Source organism: Periophthalmus magnuspinnatus, chromosome 8, assembly GCF_009829125.3.
Source record: "Periophthalmus magnuspinnatus isolate fPerMag1 chromosome 8, fPerMag1.2.pri, whole genome shotgun sequence".
Taxonomy (NCBI): Eukaryota; Metazoa; Chordata; class Actinopteri; order Gobiiformes; family Gobiidae; genus Periophthalmus; species Periophthalmus magnuspinnatus.
In genome coordinates this window covers 5,594,120-5,621,000 of record NC_047133.1, presented here as the reverse complement: position 1 = coordinate 5,621,000, position 26,881 = coordinate 5,594,120, and the positions used below count along the sequence as shown (strand labels likewise).

Genomic DNA, 26,881 nt, shown 5'->3' with positions numbered 1-26,881 from the left:
TCAGATTCAGCTCACAGACACTTTAAAAGGCCCAGTGTCTGCTGCTCCAGTCCCTCCTGTCGTCCACATCACGTCTAAGCTCCTTCTTTTAGCCTTCAGAGATTATATTTCATTATATTTCATTATATTTCATGTACATTTTCTTTCTGGAACTAATTAAAGGAGCTTTACATGATTTTTGTCCTTGTATTTGAACAGAATTTGTCTTTCCCCAGGCCGGCACAGACAGATCGTAAAAGCAGATCTAAATGTCAAAGTGAAACCACTGCGAGCTGCGTCTAATTATAGAGCTTTTTTATAGTGTCCTTGAATCAGGAAGTGCGCTGTTAGCATGCTAGTGGTTATTAGCATGACCATGATGGCAAAACTCCACTCTGGTCTTGAAGAGTTGTGAAAAGAGCTTGTAAACTCATCATGGATTAAGTATTAAGTCATGCCATAAGTCAGTGAGTTTAATTCTGTACTGTGGAACATTCTAGGGTTAGGCAAAGCAATAGCATCGCCATAGCAACCAAAGAGCCAATCTGGAGCGATGCTGTTGAAAGTAACGTCTCCACTGGTTTAGCAGAGAGCGGCGCTTAATCAAACCTGTTGCTAACGCTGTAATGTTAGCGGCGATTTGTCTGATATTATTTATTTATTTATTTATTTAAATTAATGTTCATATCTTAATTTATGGACAAAATAGCGACATAAAAACCCCAGGATCATGTAGAGCGAGTTAATATGAACATTTCAAGACCAAAACGTCAGGTCTGACAGCAGCAGGTACAGAGAGAGGCAGCAGTGTGTTTCAATAGAAAGTGATTGGAGTCAGTGGAGCCTGAAGCTAACGGGTTAAATACATTTATATACACAGCCCCCTTCCACCAGAGAAGTGACGTAGTTCACCTTTAATGCAGCTTTGTGCTCCTGGTTTACTCTTGGTTTAGTCTCAGTTTAGTCCTGGTTTAATCCTGGTTTAGTCTCAGTTTAGTCTCGGTTTAGTCCTGGTTTAGTCTCAATTTAGTCTTGTTTTAGTCCTGGTTTAGTCTCAGTTTAGTCTCGGTTTAGTCCTGGTTTAGTCCTGGTTTAGTCCTGGTTCAGTACTGGTTTAGACCTGGTTTAGTCCTGGTTTAGTCCTGGTTTAGTCCTGGTTCAGTCCTGGTTTAGTCCTGGTTTAGTCCTGGTTTAGTCCTGTTCTGCTCTCCTTGTGGTCACAAAATGTGTGAAAATACAAGTCTAAGTTCCTCACGTCCCTGAGGATTTTTCCGTGAGAACAATAAGATGAAAAGCGACGCCGACGTGAGACAAAACAACTTCAGGTTATTGCAACGAACGATAATAAAAACATAAGAACGAGGCTTTTTCATCAGAACGAAAACAGAAAACAGCAGCTTCAGACGTGAAGCATCTGCTCTTTATGGACACGATAAAATACAGATGTTATGACTTTAACAGAACAGTACAAATATAATCGCTCTTTAAAAATATGAGGCTCCAAAGTATCCTCTGCATCCTCTGCATCCTCTGCATCCTCTGCATCCTCTGCCCCTTTAACACACTCCTCTGCATCCTCTGCATCCTCTGCATCCTCTGCCCCTTTAACACACTCCTCTGCATCCTCTGCCCCTTTAACACACTCCTCTGCATCCTCTGCCCCTTTAACACACTCCTCTGCATCCTCTGCCCCTTTAACACACTCCTCTGCATCCTCTGCATCCTCTGCCCCTTTAACACACTCCTCTGCATCCTCTGCCCCTTTAACACACTCCTCTGCATCCTCTGCATCCTCTGCCCCTTTAACGCACTCCTCTGCATCCTCTGCCCCACCTGACCCTCTCCTCTTCCTCCTCTGCCCCATCTGACCCTCTCCTCTGCATCTTCTTCTCTCAGTACAAACACTTACACCTTGATCTTCCTGTAGTCCTCCTGTTTCCTCCTCTGCACCTTATACTCCCTCCTCCCTGTCACTGTGGCAGAGTGGTTATCCTGTCTCCTCCCTCTCACCAGGAGTTTGCGGGTTAGACTCCTGATCTCTCTGAGCGCAGCGTTCACGTCCTCCCCTGTGTCACTGTGGCAGAGTGGTTATCGTCTTGTGAGAAAGCCGAGAAGAGCTGAGTAATCTGACATTTGCAGAGCAGCGGGAACCACAATCACATCCACCAAAGTGAAGTCTGCGGCGAGGACGGCTCTTTTGTTCTGGACGACGAGAGGTGACAGGAACAAGGCAGGTGCAAGACAGACGAGTGGCAGGTGCATCTGAGGCAATTACACCAAAACCGAGCAATATTTAAAGGCGCTGGGGTTGTCAAAAGTATTAAAAATCGGATATTAAAACCCCTGTACCCAGTTTTCCCCCAAGTACTTGAGCAAAACTTGTCTTGTCCCAGTACAGATTGTGAAAAGTGTATAGTATAAACTCACAGTGAATAATTAAAATGCTCAGAATGCGTAACGTAACTGCAAAACATTTAAAATTAATTGTCTGTTTTTCACGCTTTACTACTACAGTGTTACTATTCTCACATTATTATTATCTCATTTCGTTCTGCTGGTGTTTATTTATTTATTTTTTGGATTATAGGTGTCTAAGGAACTGTGTTTTTCCTCGCAGAATTGGCACCTTGACCAGAGGAGAAGTCGTCTGCATCAATGACACGGGGCAGATAAACGACTTTAGATTGGATCGAAACAAAACCACTAACTCCAGATTGTCCTGATTTAGAAAAGAAATGAAGAGGGAGCAGCTCGTCAGGCAAATCAGCATCGTCACAACGCCCACTAGTACGTCTGAACCCCCGTCTGACCTTCTGAACCACATCCTCTGCTCCTTCTGACCCTCTGCTCCTTCTGACCCTCTGCTCCATCTGACCCTCTCCTCTTCCTTCTCCTCTCTTTCTGACCCTTTCCTCTTCCTCCTCCTCTCTTTCTGACCCTCTCCTCTTCCTCCTCTGCTCCATCTGACCCTCTCCTCTGCATCCTCTGCTCCATCTGACCCTCTCCTCTGCATCCTCCTCTCTTTCTGACCCTCTCCTCTTCCTCCTCTGCTCCATCTGACCCTCTCCCCTTCCTCCTCCGCTCCTTCTGACCCTCCCCTCAGCTCCTTCTGACCTTGTCCTCTTCCTCCTCCGCGCCATCTGACCCACTCCTCTGCATCCTCCGCTCCATCTGACCCACTCCTCTGCATCCTCCTCTCCTTCTGACCCTCTCCTCTGCATCCTCTTGTCCTTCTGACCCTCTCCTCTTCCTCCTCTGCTCCATCTGACCCTCTCCCCTTCCTCCTCCGCTCCTTCTGACCCTCCCCTCAGCTCCTTCTGACCTTGTCCTCTTCCTCCCCTGCTCCATCTGACCCTCTCCTCTGCATCCTCTGCTCCATCTGACCCTCTCCTCTGCATCCTCTGCACCATCTGACCCCCTCTTCTGCATCCTCTTGTCCTTCTGACCCTCTCCTCTTGCTCCTCCTCTCTTTCTGACCCTCTCCTCTTCCTCCTCTGCTCCTTCTGACCCTCTCCTCTGCATCCTCTTGTCCTTCTGACCCTCTCCTCTTGCTCCTCCTCTCTTTCTGACCCTCTCCTCTTCCTCCTCCTCTCTTTCTGACCCTCTCCTCTTCCTCCTCTGCTCCATCTGACCCTCTCCTCTGCATCCTCCTCTCTTTCTGACCCTCTCCTCTTCCTCCTCCGCTCCATCTGACCCTCTCCTCTTCCTCCTCCTCTCTTTCTGACCCTCTCCTCTTCCTCCTCCTCTCTTTCTGACCCTCTCCTCTTCCTCCTCCTCTCTTTCTGACCCTCTCCCCTTCCTCCTCCTCTCTTTCTGACCCTCTCCTCTTCCTCCTCCTCTCTTTCTGACCCTCTCCTCTTCCTCCTCCTCTCTTTCTGACCCTCTCCTCTTCCTCCTCCTCTCTTTCTGACCCTCTCCTCTTCCTCCTCCTCTCTTTCTGACCCTCTCCTCTTCCTCCTCCTCTCTTTCTGACCCTCTCATTTGCATTGATTACTTCCACATCTGATCCTCTCCTATCTCTAAGAATAACCCCATTATCTTGTATGACCAAATCACTGTATCGTTGAACATGAGACCGTTCATCTGGAAGCATTTTCTCTCCCCCACGGGTGAGACAGACCAGCGCCGCGAGTTCGCTCTGCTCTCGCCGACGTCAGAGCCAAACGCCGCCGGTCTGGTGCAGCACTTTGATGGACCAGAAATGGACAATATTGAGTTTAATTTAATTTAAAGGGCCTGTATTGAGCTATTTTCTGTTATAAAACCAAAACATACGGTGTTTTGGACTTGTGTTTTGTTTTATTCACACATTTAACACACAACCTTAGAGTAGAGGAAATAAATGCTGTTTTTTTTAAAGTAACGGCGTCTCTACGGCAACGGCGGCAGATCAGAATACAGTTACTTTCCTCAAATCGAAGGAATAAAGCTCACAGTAGAGCGCTGTGTAATCCCTCAGTCGTCCAAGTAGGTTGTATAGCAAAAGCAAATTAAATCCTCAACAGTTCTGTGTGATATCACGTAGTACTTGAAACTGTACGCATAGATTTTTTTCATTGTTTTTGACCAGAAAGCGCCAAATTTATAGAGTTTGCTCTAAAATTGCCAAAAACTGGCTAAGAACAGTAGATAATACAGTAGTACTTCTTAGTAAAAAAGTTGATTTAGAGTTTAGTCCCGTCGTTCGTTTGGGAGGCGGCTAAAATAAATATGATTGAAGTCACTTTTTTTGTTTAGTCACTAATAAAAATCACCAATACTCGAGTTTCAAAATGTTCATATCTCCAAAACGACAATAGAATCCACTTTTTCAAATATATCTCCCAACTTTATGCATAAAATATCTAGAAGTAAGCAGTGTTCAGTGACATTTACTTGAGTAACTTCTTTAAAAAGTTGTATTTTTCCAAGTACTTTTCTAGCAGCATACGTGTACTCCTACTTGAGTTGTATTTTCATTGAAGTAACAGTACTTTTTGGCAAGTTTTGGTTCCACTTCCCACCATGAGTAAGTCTACGAGTGACAAAAACTTTGCGTTGACGATATTAAACAATGTGAACGTTTGTGTTTCTTGCTCCGATCCTTCAGATATAACGTACTTTTTTTCTCATTTTTGTGTCTTTCCTTTGAAAATACCGGATTTTGTGCTTTATTTAATGTTTTGTGCTTCCAATTACATTAAGTTTTCATTATAATTCTGATGTTACGTCCCAATAGTTGCTCTTTACGTTGCCTTTACTTGAGTCATTTCTTGGACCACTACTTCGTCCTTCTTGAGTAACACTATTTTATTATTTCGAAGTAACTTTACTCTTACTTTAGAATACTTTTGGCTACTCTACCCACGTCTAAATACATCTAAAAATCACTTAATCCGTCCTACCTGTGCACGTTCATTTCCTGCGGCGGTTTGGTCGCCTTGTCGTACGCCACTTTCGCCGCGATTCCGATGGCGATGATGAGCGCGATGACGCCGCACGTGATGTAAACCGTCGTGTTGGTTCGATCCAGCTCCGGGTCGTACGTGTCTCCGGTCGGCGCGGGTGACGGCGGCTGCGTTTTGATCCAATCCGGCGTGTTATAGTTCGTACACGTCCTCTGCTCCAATCTTTTCCCGCGATCGGCGCAGCAAAAACGCAAAAAACAACTCCCGCAGCAAAACCTGTGGTCTGTGTTGTTACAAGCGAACTCCTTATCGAACTGCCCGCTGACGTCGTAGTAGCCCAAGCAGGTGTCATGCTGGACCGCCGGGGCTTGGAGTTGCGTGATCTTTTCCGGGGAAGCGAACGGGAGCGCGGTGCCGTTGATGACGTGACCTTTAACCTTGGCGTTCCTTCTCGGCGGGGACTGAGCTCGCTGCTTCCTGTTGTTGTTGTTGTTGTTGTCGCTGTTCGTGGACGCGCTTAGAGAGTAGGTTAGCATTAGCATTAGCAGCAGGTGAAGGAGGTGAGAGTGAAGGGTCCGCATCCTGCCCCGACCCCCCGCCCGAGCAGTGGTCCCTGGGGAGGTTACCGGGAGGGGGGGCCCATGGCGGCTGCTCCTCTCTGGGTCTGGGAGGCGGAAACGGGACTCATCCTAGTTTCTCAGGTGGTTTTCTCTCCGTCTTTGCGATCTGCCAAAAAAAAACAACCCACAAATCTGCAGGTTAGCTTTGATCCAAACACAATCTGGGAACAAATATTAAAGGTGATGACAACTATGGGACTAATTAAAATGACACTAGTGACAAACGGCAAGAAAAGAAACTAAGTATTCTGAAATATGTCGCTCTCAAAATGTTACGGCAATTAATTTTGTATTCAAGCAGGCGCCTGACGTGGATTTTTTCAGACAGTCCTGTTATTTGATATTTGCTCTGTATCATTTTGCCTTGTACTTGTCTTTAATTTACAATATTCAGGGGTCACAGCTGCCCTGGGGTAGACTAACAGAAGCAAGGCTGCCCATTTGTGCACACACGACATTTATACTTGGCAACGTGACTGAAGTGCGTTGCTTAAGGACACAAAGAAATATCAGCGTTAAATATCATTGATCTTTCTATATCTTTCCAATATAATCCAATATGGAAGAGAAAAATGCCTTAATATCACACTACTGATTTTAGTGCATAAATTTTAATGTATTATTTAAATATTTATTTTCTTTATTATTATTATTATTATTATTATTATTTATTTATTTTTTTTTTTTTATGTATAAATGATATACTTTGGCAGGAGTTGTTTGAGGGGCATTAAGTCATTAGTTTGTACATATATTTATATTTTGCACATTTAAAGGCACATTTCAGCGCTAAATTTCAAACATCTGTCCCGTTGATTTCGTGCAGATACATTGTTCAATCTACTTCACTCCAGACAATCAACAGTGGTTCATTTCTGTAGTCACAGCTGCCCTGGGGTAGACTAACAGAAGCAAGGCTGCCCATTCATACTTGGCAAGGTGACTAAAGTGTTTTGCTTAAGAAATATCAGCGTTAAATATCATGGATGTTTCGATATCTTTCCAATATAATCCAATATGAGAGAGGAAAATGCCTTAATATCACAAAACTGATTTTAATGCATCAATTTTAATGTTTATTATTATTATTATTATTATTATTATTATTATTATTATTATTATTATTATTATTATTATTATTATTATTAATTTAGTTTTTTATTTATTTATTTATATATTTTTTTAACTTTTTAATTATTTATTTATTTAATATATAAATGATGTACTTGGGGGCATGAGGGAACAACCACGTCTGTACACATGTTTTATATTTTGCACATTTGAAGGATCACTCCAGCAGTAAATATCACAAATCTGATCACTTTTATAGTTTTTTGAAGAACTGTAATGAATATGGAGTGAATTGTCTATTAAAAAAAATATATTTAAAAGCGAATTAAAATGTCATGTGTTTTCTTTCTTACTGTTGCTTCATGTTTTGTGCGATATTCAACTTAAACTAAGACATTTACAGTCACATTTTAGCACATTCCTCACCTCACCAACTTTTATTTAGTCAATGAAAAAACTACAATAAACACAGGATCGGAATCAAACCGGCAATCTACTGGTTCTATGTCACGTGCTCGACCAACTACGCCACTGCAGTCACATTTTTATACGCCGCTTTTCCACCTTTAAGGCTCTCGAAACGCTTCACACCAAGGAATAACGCACTCATTTACACGCACATCCACACACCAGTGAACACAGACGCTGAGGATGAGGAGGTTTAAGTGTTTTGCCCAAGGACACAACAACAGCATTTGTCTGTGGGAGCTGGAATCGCACCGTCAACCTTCAGATCAGTGGATAAACTCTTTACCTAATGAGCTACTTTCGCGCACACCCAGTGGTTTTAGATCATTTTACTTAAAGATATTCCAGACTGACAAAATTACCAATAAAGAAAACGGCAATTAGTGCGATCAAAAAGTAAAAAAAAAAAACAAAAACTAAATCATGTAAAAATATGGATGACTCCCACAAGGTTCAGCCCTGGTTTGGTCCTGGGTCTGACCTGGTTCAGACCTGGATCTGTCCTGGTTTCGTTCATTAAATAAGCCTCTATTTTTGGAAATGCTGCCAACACGAAGGGCTTTAAATGAGGGTGAGGAGACACGAGCGGGACTCTCTTCAAGCTGTCGAAATTCTGAGCGAAGAAAGTAAAAAATTATGCAACAAATTAAAATGCATGTTAAGTCATTTGTGCTTCAATGTAGTGTTAGATTTGAGTCATCTTGAGTCAGATTTCAAATATCCAGATGGAAGGAGCACAACACTTTAAACTGTTAGACAACAAATCGTCTTTTGGAATTGAAATGACAATATTTTCTACTACTCGTTTCACTAAAACATACTTGATTATATTTAAGGTTTTACAAAAGATCTTGCCCAGTTTTAGTCGAGGTAATTCTGCAACTGTTACCCAACGATCATGACGTTAACAAGCGCCAGGATTTGTCGTTATGGTAACGCTAAAACCATAGATCGCACATTTATTTTGAATTTTAAATGAAGGTTTAAAGGTGTCACATCACACTGTTTCCTGATCTGTGTCATGATGTTGTTTCATTCATGCATTTTCTTCCTCTTATCCAGGGCCAGGTCGCGGGAGCAGCAGTCTAAGCAGGAACTCCCAGACTTCCCCCACCCCAGACACTTCCTCCAGCTCCTCCAGTGGGACTCAAAGGTGTCCCCAGGACAGTCAAGAGACATAGCCCCTCCAGCTTGTTCTGGGTCTCCGCCTGGTGGGACGTGCCCAGAACACCTCCCTAGAGAGGCGTCCTGGAGCTATCCTGAATAGACCCGAGCCTCAGCTGCTCCTCTTGACGTGGAGGAGCAGCGGCTCTACTCCGAGCTGCTCCTGTGTGACCGAGCTCCTCACTCTATCTCTAAGGGAACCAGCCGCCCAGCGGAGGAAACTCATTTCAACCCCTTGTGTCTGCAATCTTGTCCTTTCCACCTGTCAATCTCACGCTCCATCCTTCCCTCACTCTTGAACAAGACCCTGAGACACTTGAACTCCTCCACTTGAGGCAGGGACTCTCCACCCACCCAGAGAGGGCACCACCTTTTTCCAGTCGAGAACCATGGCCTCAAATTTAGAGGAGCTGATTCTCATCCCAGCCACTTCACACTCGGCTGCAAACCGCCCCTGTGCTGCAGGTCCTGGCTCGATGAAGCCATCAGGACAACATCATCTGCAAACAGCAGAGATGAAATCCTGTGGTTCCCAAACCGGGCCCCCTCCGGCCCTTGGCTGCGCCTACAAATTCTGTCCATAAATACAATGAACAGAACCGGTGACAAAGCACAGCTCTGAGTCCAACATGCACCGGGAACAGGTCTGACTTACTGCCGACAATGAACACAGCCCCTGCTCTGGTCATAAAGGGACAGCCCTTAGCAAAGAGCCCCGGACCCCATACTCCCAGAGCGCCCCCCAAAGGTCAGCATAAAGGTGTTTCCTCATCAAAAAACATACCTGGTGTTGTGTCTCATTTCATTCTCACATGTTTAACACACAAACCTGCAGATTTAGGTTGAGTTCTTCTCTCAAACTGAAAACACTGTTCCACCTTGTGATGTCAAATGCTCCACTGTGTGTCATGATGTCAGTTTCCCTGTCCTCCCGTGCTCTCTCCCCCTCCCCTACCTGCGTGTCTGGAGCTGGGTGGAGTGCCTGACTCCTCCCGTGCACACCTGGGGTGCATCAGCCTAATCACCACCACCTGCTGCTGAGTACAAGAAGGCTTGGCAGTCTACACTCGGTGCCAGACCGTCCGCGTGTAAAACATTCCTGCCTCTACTCGCCCAGCTCCTGCCGCCACGTTCCAGTCCCGGTATCGCTTCCAGCTCGTCTTGTCTCCTGCTCGTCTCGTCTCCTGCTCGTCTCGTCTCCTGCTCGTCTCGTCTCCTGCTCGTCTCGTCTCCTGTCCGGTCCTGGTCTCTGGTTTGTCACCCGCTCCCCGCTCTGGTCTTCGTCTGATCCGCCTGCCCTGGTACCGCACCTGCTTCTATCCCCGTCCTGGTCCTGTCCTGCCCGCCTCTACCTGCACCGCACCCGCCTGACCCGTCTCCCGCTCCCCGGTTCCTGTACCTGCTCTTGTGACCTGTTTAAAGACTGCATTTTCACCGCTGTAAATAAACACTGTTAAAACTGCTCTGGTCTGCATCCTTTGGTCCTATCCGCACCGTTACGACAGAACGGTCTGGCCACTATGGACCAAGCAGGCTCAGATCCGGACCAGACGCGCCGCCTCACGCACTCTCACCCCGAGGCGGTGCTGGGTCAGCATGAACAATCCATTCGAACTCTATTGGAGCTAAATCAGACATTGTCCCAGCAGGTGGCACAGCTTAACCACCAGGTGGCCGCGCTCCTCGTCACCCCGCCTGCTGCAGCTGGAGCGCCGCCACGCCTCCCGGAGCCGAGAGGCACGGATCCGGAGCCGTATGCTGGACAACCTCACCTCTGTCGCGGATTCCTGTTCCAGTGCGAGTTCATGTTCCAGCAATGCCCTTCTCGTTTCAGCTCGGGGGCCACCAAGATCCGATATATATGTGGATTACTCCGGGGCAGAGCTCTCCAGTGGGCAGAGGCGCGCCTAATGAAGACGTCTGTGGATAGCCTGGATTTTAATGAATTTGTGTCCACGTTTAAGCTGGTGTTTGACCACCCGCACTACCAGGACAATGCTGCCTCCCGGTTATTGACTCTCAGCCAGGGCTCCAGGACGGTAGCGGATTATTCCATTGAATTCTGGACACATGCGGCGGAGCTGGACTGGACGGACAGCGCGCTGCGGGCTGTGTTTGTGCGGGGCCTGAACGAGACTTTGAAAGATGAATTGGTTTCCCGGGACGAACCCCCCGACCTGCGGAGCCTCATCTCCCTCACTCACCGTATTGACAACCGGCTACGGGCTCGTCGCCGAGAGAGACGCCGGTCACCGGTCCCGCCGGAGCCACGCGCTGCCCCGCCCCCGCCAGATGAGCCCATGCAACTCGACAGGACCCTTGTGTCGGCCGAGGAGCGTCAACGGAGGCGTCGCCTGGCCGGGGCTTGCCTCTACTGCGGTGAGCGCGGACATTATGTGGTCACTTGCCCAGTTCGGCCAAAAGGGGGGGCCCACCAGTAGCGCTGGGAGTACTGGTGGGCGAGCAACACATCCTGGACTCTACTAATAGACTGCGGCTCAGCGCCACCCTGTGCGTTCGCACAGAGACTTTATGCGTTTCCGCCCTTATCGACTCCGGGGCTGAGAAGGACTTTATTGATGCCCAAGTCGCGGAGCAGCTCGGGGTCTACCTGGAGCCCCTCGAACGCCCCTTAAATGCCCAGGGGCTCAATGGACGTTTTCTGGGGCACATCACCCACATCACAGAACCTGTCACCGTGATTCTGTCCGGCAACCACCAAGAGAACCGTCAGTTTCATGTCCTGTCCTCCTCCGCTTCTCCTCTGGTCCTTGGTTACCCCTGGCTACGCGCCCACAACCCTGTTTTCGATTGGGCCAGGGGCGGAGTTTCAGGCTGGAGTCCCGATTGCCACGCCAAGTGCCTTCGGTCCGCCCTCCCTCCGGCCGGGAGGTCCGTTCCTGTCGCTGATCCGTCCCCAGACACCCCCAATCTGTCCTCGGTGCCTGCTGAATATCACGACCTGGGGGAGGTTTTTAGCAAGAGCAAGGCCCTCTCTTTACCGCCCCACCGTCCATATGACTGCGCCATTGACCTCCTGCCGGGTGCCCCACTACCATCTAGCAGGCTATATAACCTGTCTAAACCTGAACGCGAGTCAATGGAGGACTATATCCGTGGGTCCCTGGCTGCCGGAATCATCCGCCCGTCCACTTCACCCGTGGGAGCGGGGTTCTTCTTTGTGGCTAAGAAGGACAAATCCCTGCGGCCTTGCATTGATTACCGGGGTCTGAACAATATAACCGTAAAGAATAAATACCCGCTTCCCTTACTGGACTCGGCATTTACGCCCCTCCACGGTGCGACCATCTTCTCAAAGTTGGATTTGCGGAATGCGTACCACCTGGTGCGCATCAGGGAGGGAGACGAATGGAAGACGGCCTTCAAGACACCCCTGGGACATTTCGAATACTTGGTTATGCCCTTCGGTCTCACCAACGCCCCTGCCGTATTCCAAGCCCTCATCAACGATGTGCTCCGTGATTTCCTTAACCGATTCGTCTTTGTTTACTTGGATGACATCTTGATTTTCTCGCGGTCCCCCCAGGAGCATCATCAGCACGTTCGCCAGGTTCTCCAGCGCCTCCTCGAGAATAAACTGTTCGTGAAAGCTGAGAAATGCGAGTTTCACGCAGAGGAGGTCAGCTTTTTGGGCTTCATTGTGGGGCGGGGCCAAGTAAGAGCTGACCCTGAAAAGATCCAGGCTGTCACTGAGTGGCCCGTTCCTACCAGCCGGAGACAGCTCCAGAGATTTATCGGCTTTGCCAATTTTTATAGACGTTTCATCCGGGATTTTAGTAGGGTTATCTCGCCCTTAACTAAACTCACCTCTCCTGCTTTGCCGTTTGCCTGGTCTCCTGAGGCGCAGACAGCCTTCGAGAAGCTTAAGAGACTATTTACCTCCGCTCCCATCCTGCACCAGCCCGACCCTTCACGGCAATTCATCGTGGAGGTCGACGCCTCCGACTCGGGAGTGGGGGCCGTGCTTTCGCAGAGGTTCGACCCCCACAACCGCCTCTGTCCCTGCGCCTTCTTTTCCCGGCGATTGTCCTCGGCCGAGGTCAATTATGATGTGGGGGATCGGGAGCTCCTTGCCGTAAAGCTGGCCTTGGAGGAGTGGCGCCACTGGCTCGAAGGGGCGGAGCAACCATTCATCGTCTGGACCGACCATAAAAACTTGGAGTACATCCAGTCCGCCAGGCGCCTCAATCCCCGTCAAGCTCGTTGGTCCCTCTTCTTCAGCCGCTTCAACTTTCTCCTCACCTACCGCCCCGGATCTCGGAACGTCAAACCAGATGCCCTCTCCCGCCAGTTCGCCCTGGAGGATAGCCCGGTCACCGCAGAAACAATTATCCCTTCCTCGTGTGTGGTGGCCGCGGTCCATTGGGATATCGAGGACACCGTCCGAGAGGCCCAGACCAACGACCCCGACCCAGGTAACGGCCCTCCAGATAAACTGTTTGTTCCCGATTCTGTCCGGTCCCAGGTGCTCCAGTGGGTCCATGCCTCCCGTTTCGCCTGCCATCCTGGTGCCGGTCGCTCTCTCTCCCTCCTCAGGAGACGCTTCTGGTGGCCCACGATGGACACAGACACCCGGGCTTATGTCGCCGCCTGCCAGGTATGTGCTCGGGCCAAGGCCTCCCACTCACCCCCTTCTGGTCTCTTGCATCCTCTCCCAGTTCCTCGTCGCCCTTGGTCCCACATCGCCTTGGACTTCGTGACGGGCCTTCCCCCTTCCCAGGGGAACACGGTGGTTCTCACCATTGTGGACCGCTTCTCCAAGGCCGCCCATTTCGTTGCCCTGCCTAAGCTCCCCACAGCCAAAGAAACTGCCGACCAGCTGACCAGTCATGTCTTCCGACTCCACGGCATCCCGGTGGACATCGTGTCCGACAGAGGGACCCAATTCACCTCTCAGGTATGGCGGTCTTTCTGCGACAGTTTGGGGGCCACGGTTAGCCTCACGTCCGGGTTCCATCCACAATCTAATGGGCAGACGGAGCGGGCCAACCAAGACCTGGAGTCGGCCCTACGGTGCACAGCCTCCGCCAACCCCGCGACCTGGAGTACTCACCTACCCTGGATAGAGTACGCTCACAACTCCCTCGTGAGTTCCGCCACTGGTATGTCCCCCTTCGAGGCATCGCTGGGATATCAACCCCCTCTCTTTCCCACGGAGGAGAGGGACCTCGCCGTCCCGTCTGTTCAGCGCCATCTCCAGCGCTGTCGCCGGATCTGGAAGAAGGCCAGGGCGGCCCTTCTTCGGGCTGGAGCGCGCACTAAGGCGACGGCCGATCGCCACCGTGTCCCGGCGCCCGTATACCAACCTGGCCAGATGGTTTGGCTCTCCGCCAAGACGGTCCCGCTGAAGACGGACTCCCGTAAGCTGTCCCCCCGATTCCTGGGACCGTTTAAGATCATGAGGATCATAAATCCATCGGCGGTGCGCCTCCAGTTACCCCCGTCTCTCCGGATTCATCCGACCTTTCACGTCTCCCAGGTTAAACCAGTCCGGACCAGCGACCTGTGCCCTCCGGCCGATCCCCCACCGCCCGCCCGAGTCATTGACGGCCACCCGGCGTTCACCGTCCGCCGCCTGATTGACGTTCGTCGCCGTGGTAGGGGCCTCCAGTACCTCGTCGATTGGGAGGGTTACGGTCCGGAGGAGCGATCCTGGGTGCCCAGGGCACGCATTCTGGACCCCGACATGGTGAGAGACTTCCACCGCGCTCATCCTGACAAGCCTGGGGGTCCACCAGGAGGTGGACCTTAGGGGGGGGGTACTGTCATGATGTCAGTTTCCCTGTCCTCCCGTGCTCTCTCCCCCTCCCCTACCTGCGTGTCTGGAGCTGGGTGGAGTGCCTGACTCCTCCCGTGCACACCTGGGGTGCATCAGCCTAATCACCACCACCTGCTGCTGAGTACAAGAAGGCTTGGCAGTCTACACTCGGTGCCAGACCGTCCGCGTGTAAAACATTCCTGCCTCTACTCGCCCAGCTCCTGCCGCCACGTTCCAGTCCCGGTATCGCTTCCAGCTCGTCTTGTCTCCTGCTCGTCTCGTCTCCTGCTCGTCTCGTCTCCTGCTCGTCTCGTCTCCTGCTCGTCTCGTCTCCTGTCCGGTCCTGGTCTCTGGTTTGTCACCCGCTCCCCGCTCTGGTCTTCGTCTGATCCGCCTGCCCTGGTACCGCACCTGCTTCTATCCCCGTCCTGGTCCTGTCCTGCCCGCCTCTACCTGCACCGCACCCGCCTGACCCGTCTCCCGCTCCCCGGTTCCTGTACCTGCTCTTGTGACCTGTTTAAAGACTGCATTTTCACCGCTGTAAATAAACACTGTTAAAACTGCTCTGGTCTGCATCCTTTGGTCCTATCCGCACCGTTACGACACTGTGTTTTTAAACTTCACCTTCACTAGAATCATTTAGATCATTTCATTGCCAATCTCTACAAAACTAAAGGTAAAAGGAGCTGTTAACTAGAAAACTCCCACTTCATGACATCACAAGGTGGAACAGAGCATTTCGATCTTAGGATATACTGACAGACTAATAATAAAGTGTAATTCAAACATGTGTGAATGAAACAAAACACAACTCCAGGTCTGTTTTTGAGGCGGTAACATTATAACATGACTTAAAGCTCTAAAGGGTCTGTCATGTCCCGTATCGTCTCTTTAAACGGCCTGTGCCTGCCTCGTTCATATATTGTCCCTGCATTTATGGATGGAAGTATCTGGGTTGGTGACATAGACAGAGGTATTCTCTTTTAGAAATCACACTACTCCCTGTATTTTTATTTTTATTTCCACAAACTCTTAACTGATGTAAAACTACGATAAATATTAACCACACGCGCTTTCCCACCAAGTAATGATTAGAAAAACTTGAAAACCTGTCATTTGTACTTTAAAAATCTGTCTAAAAAACGTATCCCAGTCCCAATTCAAATTAGGACTGTCTCTGGCGCGTCTTTGGCACGGCTTTGACACGTTTTGGCACGTTTTTGGCACGTTTTGGCGCGTTTTGGCACGTCTTTGGCACCATGGACAGCGCTGTATCGTCTGTCGTTTTGTCACTTGAGCTTTTCCAACTTGTTCTCTTCGCGTTTTCTTTTAAATATCCCTAAAGTCTTGTCCAAACATGATTTAAAATGCTGCAGAGGGGCACAGACGTGTCCAAGCGCAGTGTCTTACCTTTGAACGAGTCCACGCGCATTCCTCTGGGTGATTCGTGGATCGTAAAGACAGAGTCCTCCACAGGATTGAGACAGAGCGGAGAGCCGGCTCACTGTGACGAGGAGCGTCTGATAAGAGGAAAGAGAGAGAGAGAGAGAGAATACTATGAGCTGCACGGGACGGAGGAGGGAGCGCGCAATGCCTCTCTCCTCCCTCTCCTCTTTCTCTCCCTCTTCTCTCTCTCCTCTCCCTCCTCTTTCTCTCCTCTCTCTCTCTCTCTCTTTAGTCCCGCCTCTTTGCTTCATGAGTAGCATAAAAAATACTCACCGTGAAATACTTTTACTCAAACACAGATGAACGCGGCTGTGATTCTTTATCCTCTTGTTTTTGTCCTGGACCATTTCGGTCAATACAAAGATACAGTTACACAAAGTGCATGAAGTCATAGCCTTATATAGACCTGGTCTAGACCTGGTTTAGTCCTGGCCTAGTCCTGGTCTAGTCCTGAGCTAAACCTGGTCTAGACCTGGTTTAGTCCTGGTCTAGTCCTGAGCTAGTCCTGGTTTAGTCCTGGTTTAGTCCTGGTTTAGTCCTGGTTTAGTCCTGGTTTAGTCCTGATCTAGTCTTGGTTTAGTCCTGGTCCAGTCCTGGTTTAGTCCTGGTTTAGTCCTGGTTTAGTCCTGGTTTAGTCCTGATCTAGTCTTGGTTTAGTCCTGGTCCACTCCTGGTATAGTCCTAATGTAGTTCTGTTCTAGTCTTGGTTTAGTCTTAGTTTAGTCCTGATCTAGTCCTGGTTTAGTCCTGGTTTAGTCCTGATCTAGTCCTGGTTTAGTCCTGGTTTAGTCCTGGTTTAGTCCTGATCTAGTCCTGGTTTAGTCCTGGTTTAGTCCTGGTTTAGTCCTGATCTAGTCTTGGTTTAGTCCTGGTCCACTCCTGGTATAGTCCTAATGTAGTTCTGTTCTAGTCTTGGTTTAGTCTTAGTTTAGTCCTGATCTAGTCCTGGTTTAGTCCTGGTTTAGTCCTGATCTAGTCCTGGTTTAGTCCTGGTTTAGTCCTGGTTTAGTCCTGATCTAGTCCTGGTTTAGTCCTGGTTTAGTCCTGGTTTAGTCCTGATCTAGTCCTGGTTTAGTCCTGATCTAGTCCTGGTTTAGTCCTGGTTTAGTCCTGGTTTAGTCCTGATCTAGTCCTGGTTTAGTCCTGGTTTAGTCCTGGTTTAGTCCTGATCTAGTCCTGGTTTAGTCCTGATCTAGTCCTGGTTTAGTCCTGATCTAGTCCTGGTTTAGTCCTGGTTTAGTCCTGGTTTAGTCCTGGTTTAGTCCTGGTTTAGTCCTGGACTAGTCGAGGCTAAACTACAGGGTTAGGAATTTTTACACATCATCAGTCAGATGGAGACAGAGGGAGGGCATCTGACACACGGGGTGTTTCATGTTTGTTGGGTTTAAACTCAGAGTTAATGACTTTCACGCATCAGTTCACTTAAAGTCCATAAAATACAGTTTATGACTAACACAATATTAAATATCATCACTTGAGCAAAGAGAAGAAGCATTAAGACTGAAAACAGTCAGAGGAGGAGACAGAGGAGGTCCTGGTTTAGTCCTGGTTTAGTCCTGGTTTAGTCCTGATTTAGTCCTGGTTTAGTCCTGGTTTAGTCCTGGTTTAGTCCTGGTTTAATCCACATTTAGTCCTGGTTTAGTCCTGGTTTAATCCACATTTAGTCCTGGTTTAGTCCTGGTTTAGTCCTGGTTTAGGTCTTTCTTAATCCTGATTTAGTCCTGGTTTAGTCCTGATGTAGACTTGGTTTGGTCGTGTTCTGGTTTAGTTCTGGTCTAAGTCCTGGGTTAATACTGGTTTAGGTCTGTCTTAATCCTGGTTTAGTCCTGGTTTAATCCACATTTAGTCCTGATTTTGGGCCATGTGGAGCCTGGAGCATAAACCTCTTTGACATTTGATTCATATCGTTTTATCGTTTTATTGTTTTACTGTTTTATGTTTTAAACTGAATCTCGATCATCACATCAGCACAGACAAAGCTCTATTGGTCTTTTTTTCTTTTGGTCTTTTTTTGGTCTTTTTTGGAAATTATAGACAGTGATTTATCTTTAAACTTCTCAGATTAAACATTTGCAGTAATGAATGGCACAATGAGTCTCTTTTTTTTTTTTTGGTCTGTTTTTTTCTCTTTTTTTCTCTTTTTTTGTCTTTTTTGGAAATTATAGACAGTGATTTATCTTAAAACTTCTCAGATTAAACAGTAGTGACCTTCCCTGGCCTGGGTGTTATTTGAAAGAGCGTAGACGTTTTACTTTTCATCTTTTCATCTCCTTATATCATTAAAAAGGGTCCCTGGAGATGTTTGTGAAAAATATACTTATTTATAAAGCTTATATACTTCATTATAAAGCCATGAACCTATAGTATTTGTTGATATTTATATTGTTTAAATGATGTGAAGTTGATGAAGGCTAAATCACTCGTGTCAATGCAATAAACGCACAACAAACAGTGGTTTAACTTTAGTTTGTGATTTTATTTTCCACAATCGACATTTCTAAGTCGTCATTTAACATTAAGCAAATAAACAAAATTAGGATTTGGGCTCGTTTCTCTTTAAACGTCTCTCTCTCAGCCTAATTAATACTCTGTGATGCTAATGACGATACACAAATGTACAGTTCTTGAATGGTTGTGTGACTATGGGTGAATCACTCAATTAAAACCCAAAAAATAAAAAACAATATTGACGTAAACGTACATTCACGGTTTAATTAATGTTGGTTTGATTAGCTGCTCGTTTAACAATAGAAATCCACGTCTACCATGGATCTGGAGCTGTGTTTCTATATAATATTTACATCCCGCTGTGCAACAATAATCCACAATCTGTGAAACTCTCTTAAAGTTTGTTCATCTTGGTCGATGCCGTTTCTATTAGTGACGTGACATTAATGTGAATAAATGAAAGAGTCGGTTTTGTCGAATGGCTCCTTAGTGCGAAACTGGATCTTTTTGTTTCACATTTTTATGCATTTTACACCGATCAGCACAAGAATCAGAACAGACGCAGAGGAGGCCACATCAGTGAGAGTTTTATGTACAACAAAAACAGATTTGGCGTCACAATAATAGTTTAAATAGTTAAATTATGAATATTGTAACGTGTCGTTTCAAAAGGTAAAAACACTGCCACTCTCAGTTTGAATCGTTTAAATAAATCTGAGCCTTGGTTGTTCTCTCTGTGATTGTCGTCATGATGATTTATCACAGCGACTTCTGTCAATAAGAAGTAAAAGAGCCAGTGTTTGATCGGCTCCAAAAGAATCAGATCCCATGAAGCAGTTGACAGTCCCATTATTACCTTTTATGAGAATTATCAGTCACAAGCACCGCGTCTGTGTTGTCAGATTACAGGTTAGAGATTACAGGTTACATTATTACAGGTTACACCTTACAGATTACAGATTACAGGTTAAGGTTTATAGGTTACAGATTTATAGGTTACAAATTACAGATTACAGGTTACATTTTACAGATTATAGGTTACAGGTTACATATTACAGGTTACAGATTACAGGTTACATATTACAGATTATAGGTTACAGATTATAGGTTACACATTATAGGTTACACATTACAGATTACAGGTTACATATTACAAATTATAGGTTACATATTATAGGTTACATAATACAGGTTACAGATTACAGGTTACATATTACAGATTAGAGGTTACAGGTTACAGATTACAGATTACAGGTTACAGGTTACAGGTTACAGGTTACAGATTACAGGTTACAGATTACAGGTTACAGATTAGAGGTTACAGGTTACAGATTACAGATTAGAGGTTACATATTACAGATTAGAGGTTACAGGTTACAGATTACAGGTTACAGATTACAGGTTACATATTACACCTGCCCCGGTGTCACTCGAGTCGACCTGAGCCTCACTGGGTTCACAGGTTTAACATCCTGACAGACTCATGTGTTCATGTGGAGCACTGCACTGATGCTCAGCTCCTGTTTAACCAATAATCTATAAAACACTGAGCCCCAAACCAGGAAACAAGGACAATTTAAACTGATCAATGTTTAAAACACCGACTCAACGGTGTCAGTCATTCACCACAGGGGGTCTGAGGGACGTCCTGGTTTAGTCCTGGTTTAGTCCTGGTTTAGTCCTGGTTTAGTCCTGGTTTAGTCCTGATCTAGTCCTGGTTAATCCTAAATTTGATGTGATATATCTGTGGTACGGGTTCTTACATTTGTTCTTAAATGATCCAGGTCAAAAATAAATCTCTTCACATTTAAAGCTCCTGTATCTGATTCCCCCATATATTTGAGCTAAATAAGTCTCAGTATAAATGCAGCTCTTCTGGGTCCACTGTACTGTCTGCATCTAATTATAAAGCGTTTTACTGTCACGGCAAAACCCCGTCCTGTGTCTGAAGCACTTATGAACTCACTGTGGTGAATTACATAAGGTAAATGAGGAATAAAACAGTTTAAAATGCACTAGTCGTGTAGTAAAAATGATTTGCTATTTTTCTAATTCCAAACCAAAGTTATATATCTCATTCTTAAGAGAAATATTACTTTTTCTTTTGGCAAATCCTACTTCAAAACTCTCAAGATAATCGATATCGTCCCGTCCATCTCCATCTGGAGCCGTGTCTCTCCTCTCGACTCGTGACATTTATTGGAATGGTAATGGATTCACCGGTGTGTTAGTATGCAGCCCGCCACCGACGGGGCTCCTATGGGAGACAGGAAGTGAGGGCGGGACCAGCGCTCCTATTGGCTACTTCCTCATGACATCACGGCTTTCTATTTCCCAACAGGGTTTAACTGAGATGGGGCAAGTCAAAAATAGTTGTTGGATAAATATAGCGGGAGAATGGACCTCGTCACTGATGATTAGGGGAAATATATTTACACAAACTAATCTGTCAAATTCTGCCGTTGCTCGCACTCAGAGTTTGCATGTTCTCTCTGCGTCTGGGTGGGTTTTATTCAGACACTCCGGTTTCCCTAAACGTTAAATACTGTAGTAATACTGTAGTAATACTGTAGTGATACTGTAGTGATACTGTAGTAATACTGTAGTGATACTGTAGTAATACTGTAGTAATACTGCAGTAATACTGTAGTAATACTGTAGTGATACTGTAATGATACTGTAGTAATACTGTAGTGATACTGTAGTAATTCTGTAGTGATACTGTAGTAATTCTGTAGTAATTCTGCAGTAATACTGCAGTAATACTGTAGTGATACTGTAGTAATACTGTAGTGATATTGTAGTGATACTGTAGTAATACTGTAGTGATATTGTAGTGATACTGTAGTAATACTGTAGTAATACTAGTCCTGGTCTAGTTCTGGTTTAGTGCTGATGTAGACTTGGTTTTGGTCCTGTCTAGTCCTGGTTTAGTCCCGGTATAGTTCTGGTTTAGTCCTGGTCTAGTTCTGGTCTAGTCCTGGTCTAGTCCTGGTCTAGTTTTGGTTTAGTGCTGATGTAGATTTGATTTTGGTCCTGGTCTAGTCCTGGCCTAGTCCTGGTCTAGTCCTGGTCTGGTCCTGGTCTAGTACTGGTCTAGTCCTGGTCTAGTCCTAGTTTAGTCCTTATACAGAGTTGGTTTTGTTCCTGTTTAGTACTGGTTTAGTCCCGGTCTTGTTCTGGTTTAGTCCTGTCTAGTCCTGGTCTAGTCCTGGTTTAGTCCTGGTCTTGTTCTGGTCTAGTCCTGGTCTAGTCCTGGTCTAGTCCTGGTCTAGTCCTGATACAAACTTGGATAAAGTCTTGTTCTTAATCAGAAAAGCCTCATTTGTGTGAGACTCATGATTAAGTCCTTCAGATCAGCCTTATATCTGAGCTAAAGGTTCGTCTGGCTGCTACTCCGCTTCATTAGTTCATTACAGGTCGCCCCAGGATCTCCCATGAGCCTTTGCAGGTCATATATTTCTCCTGGAGCTCATTTAGAGCGGCTAAAACTCGGCTCAAACAGACGGCGAGGAGGGGATGAGCCCCAGAGGAAGTCAATACAACCTTAAAGCTGCTGTACCAGATTTTTACTTAACTTTTTAAAACTAGTTAGTTAGTTTGAAAAGGTTTGCAGTGCTCCAAATTTTTTTCCTCATTTACTTCATGAGTTTATAAGCACTTTTCACAACTTTCAGAGACCAGAGCGGAGTAATGCTAACAACAACTAGCATAATGACCTGCTTTACCTAATTTTAACTCTGGAAATCCACAGTTCTTTCATTTTCTGTGAACCAAGGACAGTATTCCTCCTCTCTGCGCCCCTTAGACTAGGGTGTTCCCCAGGGTTCAACCTTAGGGCCGACCCTCTTCGCTCTGTACATGTTTCGCACAATGTGGCATTCCATTGTTTTGCAGATGACATTCAAATATATCTGTCAGTGATCACTCATGACAGACAGACCACAGTCAGAGCTCTGCACGACGGTCTCAGGGACGTGCAGACTCGGCTGAGCACAAACTTTCTGAGCTCGATTCATTGGTGTTTGGTCAGACTAACTCACTGCTTGGACAGATTGGTCCTTGGTCCTCCAACTGTCGTCCTGCAGTGAGGATTCTTGGGCTGATTGTGAGCTCTTTGTTCAAACTGGAGAAGCACATTAGCTCTGTCATAAAGTTGAGGCTCTTTGCTAAAATAAAGCCTTTACCTTCCTCAAGAAAAAGCAGATCTTGGCACATGTAACTTTGCGTTTGTTTTGTTGTAATTCTCTGCATGTGGCGCAGGACCAGGGTTTCTGCAGTGTTTACAGAACGTCCAGGACACTGCAGGTCGTCTACTGATAAAAACTAAGAGACCAGAGCATGTCAGGTCTGTGCTGTGCAGCTGCTCTGGCTCATTTTTCATATTGGGTAAAATTCAAAATGTTATTGATTGTGTTTAAATGTCTGGATCCTCTTAATTTGAGAGAAACCCCGTACTCCAGAGCCTGAGTTCAGCTGATCAAACCCAGGCTCAAGACTAGAGGCGACAGAGACTTTTCTGTGGCAGCGTCCAGACTATGGAACAGCGCCCTCTGCCTGTCAGATCCTCTCAGTGTTTGACACAGTTTAAAACATGACTATAAACCCGCCTTTTCTCTTTGGCGTTTGGTTCGACGCGGGTTACTTGGTGTTTTATTGTTTTTACCTGTGTGTTGTGTTTTTGTTGACTTCTGTGTGGGCATCTTAACTTGTATTTTAAACGTGCTACATAAATAAAATAAACTAACCACTCAATCATACATATTTTGAAGTAATGTAACAAACATAGATCTTTTGTACCTCCAACTAAAATTGTCTGACATTTGCAAACTGACGCTCGTTTATTCATCAGCTTATTTATTTATGTTTGTATTAGTATTCAGAGCCATAGTAAATTAAACTGCCTTTGTAAAAATGCAGTGTATGTCCTGGTTTATGGTTAATATCTGCGTAATTACCTGAACACACCGGCCCTCATCCGCCAGTCACCTCTGCCAGAGAAACCAGTCGGACGCCGCTAATGTCAATGTATTTTCTCTGCATTTAATTAAGATGTTATTGTGATGTGAAATGTTCTGTCTGCTGCTGCTGCGCTTTGTTCAACATAATAAACACGGACATGCTCAGATTGGGTAACGATTTATTACACCTACGTGCTAAAAAAAAAAAAAAAAAAAAGCAAAGTTCAAAGTCTTCTCTGTCAGTTTAAATAAACCTTCAAGCGGTGCCATTTTTTCTGCCCCAAAGACGTGATGTTTGTCAGCGGAAACGACTTTACTCCATAAAACTAACGTGTCAAATGTACAAACCGTTTCAAGATTGAACATTTGTGTCTCGTCTCTGTCCCCTCGCAGCTCCGTGTCTCCGGGTTGAGTCGACGTGAGGAGTTGTTGATGACGGACCCGGGACAAATCCATCCGTCTCTGTGTTTTTCTGATGTTGGAGTGAATGTAATTGTGGAGGAAGCGATTGCAAACGATGTAGAGGGTTGAAAGAAGTTTTATCTCATGAGATGAATGAAGAGGACAGACAGCAGGAGCCATGCAGTACTTATATTCCAAGAAAAGTACTGTCTATAGAAGCCTGGTCCTGTTTACATACTGTCCGTACAAGGTCATAAGTGGATAAACTGTTAGCTGTTTACATGAAGGAAGAATAGGTCACTAAAAGGATGAAGTCACTGAAAGATGTATTATAAGATGGAAAGATGAATCACTGTATCATGTAACTGAAGTAGCAATTTCCAGTCTTAAAATAAACACGTGTCACATTCACACAGAGAAACAAGTTTAACTCAATGTTTAAGACACAAAATAAATAAGACACAGTGTTTGACACGAGGTTTAAGAGTAAAAAAGAAAAACATCATGTTTTCAGAGAAGAATCCATGACTGACACTGCATCACGACTACAGCTCCTGTCTGCTCCTCTCTGCTCCTGCCTGCTCCTGTCTGCTCCTGTCTGCTCCTGTCTGCTCTTCTCTGCTCCTGTCTTCTCCTGTCTGCTCCTCTCTGCTCCTGTTTGCTCTTCTCTGCTCCTGTCTGCTCTTCTCTGCTCCTGTCTGCTCCTCTCTGCTCCTGTTTGCTCTTCTCTGCTCCTGTCTGCTCTTCTCTGCTCCTGTCTGCTCCTGTCTTCTCCTGTCTGCTCCTCTCTGCTCCTGTCTGCTCTTCTCTGCTCCTGTCTGCTCTTCTCTGCTCCTGTCTTCTCCTGTCTGCTCTTCTCTGCTCCTGTCTGCTCATCTCTGCTCCTGTCTGCTCTTCTCTGCTCCTTTCTGCTCCTCACTGCTCCTGTCTGCTCCTGTCTGCTCTTCTCTGCTCCTGTCTTCTCCTGTCTATTCTTCTCTGCTCCTGTCTGCTCTTCTCTGCTCCTGTCTGCTCTTCTCTGCTCCTGTCTGCTCTTCTCTGCTCCTGCATGCTCTTGTCTCCTCCTACCTGCTTCTATCTGCTCAGATCTGCTCCTGCATGCTCTTGTCTCCTCCTACTTGCTCCCGTCTGCTCCTGTCACCATCAGACAAACAAACACGTTTTAGTTCCGTCTGCAGATTCAAACATGATGCAGCCGTGTTTTCGTGACACTAACATTTCAAACTCAATTTTCACACTAAGGAAAAGTCTCGATACTCAACACTCATTTCAAAACCACAATGAAAACTGAAATCACACGTCCAACAGCGTGTAAAAGGAACCTCCATCTCGCCAGGCCACACGAGTTTGCAATCAAAATGTAAATATGTGAGTCAAAGGAAAGATCCAAGTCTGTGTTTCTTTTATACATTTCATTCATCATTATCAACATTTGTACAGCAGTTTTCCTCAAAAGACAAAAAGCTGAGATGAATGATCTACGTTCACTGTTGTTCTGCCCATGTTGTGTATTTTGTACTTATTTCCTGGTTAAATACAGTTTAATAGATGGTCCATGTTTTGTTTTGTTTTTTAATACAGGCTCTTACTTAGATTTGATTATATATAGTTCATATTTATCATCGTATAATTATTCTTTGTTTCATGTTGTTCTATAACATCAAAGCAGGTTTTTAACGGCAAAATTAATTGATTCTGATTCAATTAAAATGTCTGTTTTACTTTTTCTTTCTTGCATGTGGCTCTGATGTAAAAGTCGACATGTGGCCGTGGTGTTCACTTTTACTGCTTTAGTCCTGGTCCAGTCCTGGATTAGTCCTACATGAATCCTGATTCAGTCCTGAGTTAGTCCTACATAAATCCATGTTCAGTCCTGAGTTAGTCCTACGTAAATCCTGATTCAGTCCTGAGTTAGTCCTACATAAATCCTGATTCAGTCCTGAGTTAGTCCTACATAAATCCTGTTTCAGTCCTGAGTTAGTCCTACATAAATCCTGATTCAGTCCTGGGTGAGTCCTACATAAATCCATGTTCAGTCCTGAGTTAGTCCTACATAAATCCTGATTCAGTCCTGAGTTAGTCCTACATAAATCCTTTTTCAGTCCTGAGTTAGTCCTACATAAATCCTGATTCAGTCCTTAGTTAGTCCTACATAAATCCTGATTCAGTCCTGAGTTAGTCCTACATAAATCCCGATTCAGTCCTGGGTTAGTCCTACATAAATCCTGATTCAGTCCTTAGTTAGTCCTACATAAATCCTGATTCAGTCCTGAGTTAGTCCTACATAAATCCTGATTCAGTCCTGGTTCGGTCCTGGTTCGGTCCTGGTTCAGTCCTGGTTCAGTCCTGGTTCGGTCCTGGTTCGGTCCTGGTTCAGTCCTGGTTCAGTCCTGGTTCAGTCTGGGTCTAATCCAGGTTTAGTTCTGAGTTTAGTCCAGGTTTAGACCCAGTTTATTTGAATGTAGTTTGTGTGACAGAACCAAAGCAGATCAGTTTCCTCGACATGTTAAATATTTCCAGTCTGTTTCTGCAGTGATGTGTTTTTAAAGGTTTAATGTGGAACATTCAGGTGCAGCTCTCACAGACTCATTACCCATAAGGCCTTTCTCCTCTGTGATTACACTTAAGAAACTCCAGGAAAGAATCCAATCAGAAGAAAGTCCTGAAGACGAGACACAGCCAAAGCAAAAGTGATGAACTGAACCTGCGAGAAAAAGTTAAAGCTGCAGTTTGTGACTTTTTATTTTTTCCTAATTTTTTGTCAATGATTCTGCAGCTCATTTTAAACTTTTTTATTACAACAGAGCAACAATGATAATCTTTAATCGTTCTGCACTAGAGGAGGGACTTGCAGGTCATGACTTCGACTTGAGCCAAACTCGAGTCAGACTTGAGCCAGACTTGAGCCAGACTTGAGCCAGATTTGAATCAGATTTGAGCCAGACTTCAGTGACACTTCAGCCAGACTTGAACTAGACTTGAGCCAGACTTGAACCAGACTCGACTCACTATTTTATATCTTGTGAATGAACTTGATAAAATGTTCAAACTCTTGGGACTCGACTTGGACTCAAAGTGACCCAGGACTTGATTTGACTTGAGCCCTGTGACTTGATGCTTCTTAAAAAAAGTCTTTTAGAAAACACTTGTGTGCAG

At 45.9% G+C, this 26,881-nt stretch overlaps 1 protein-coding gene across 1 annotated transcript in view; it reads right to left on the bottom strand.

The window, feature by feature from the left end:
• The window catches only part of LOC117374674 (protein shisa-6-like), an 86,902-nt gene extending 80,955 nt beyond the window's left edge, over positions 1-5,947 (bottom strand). Inside the window, exon 1 of the mRNA XM_055223770.1 lies at positions 5,364-5,947. Coding sequence (XP_055079745.1) covers positions 5,364-5,947 — 584 coding nt within the window. The remainder of the gene's footprint in view (positions 1-5,363) is intronic.
• Positions 5,948-26,881: the final 20,934 nt, after the last annotated feature.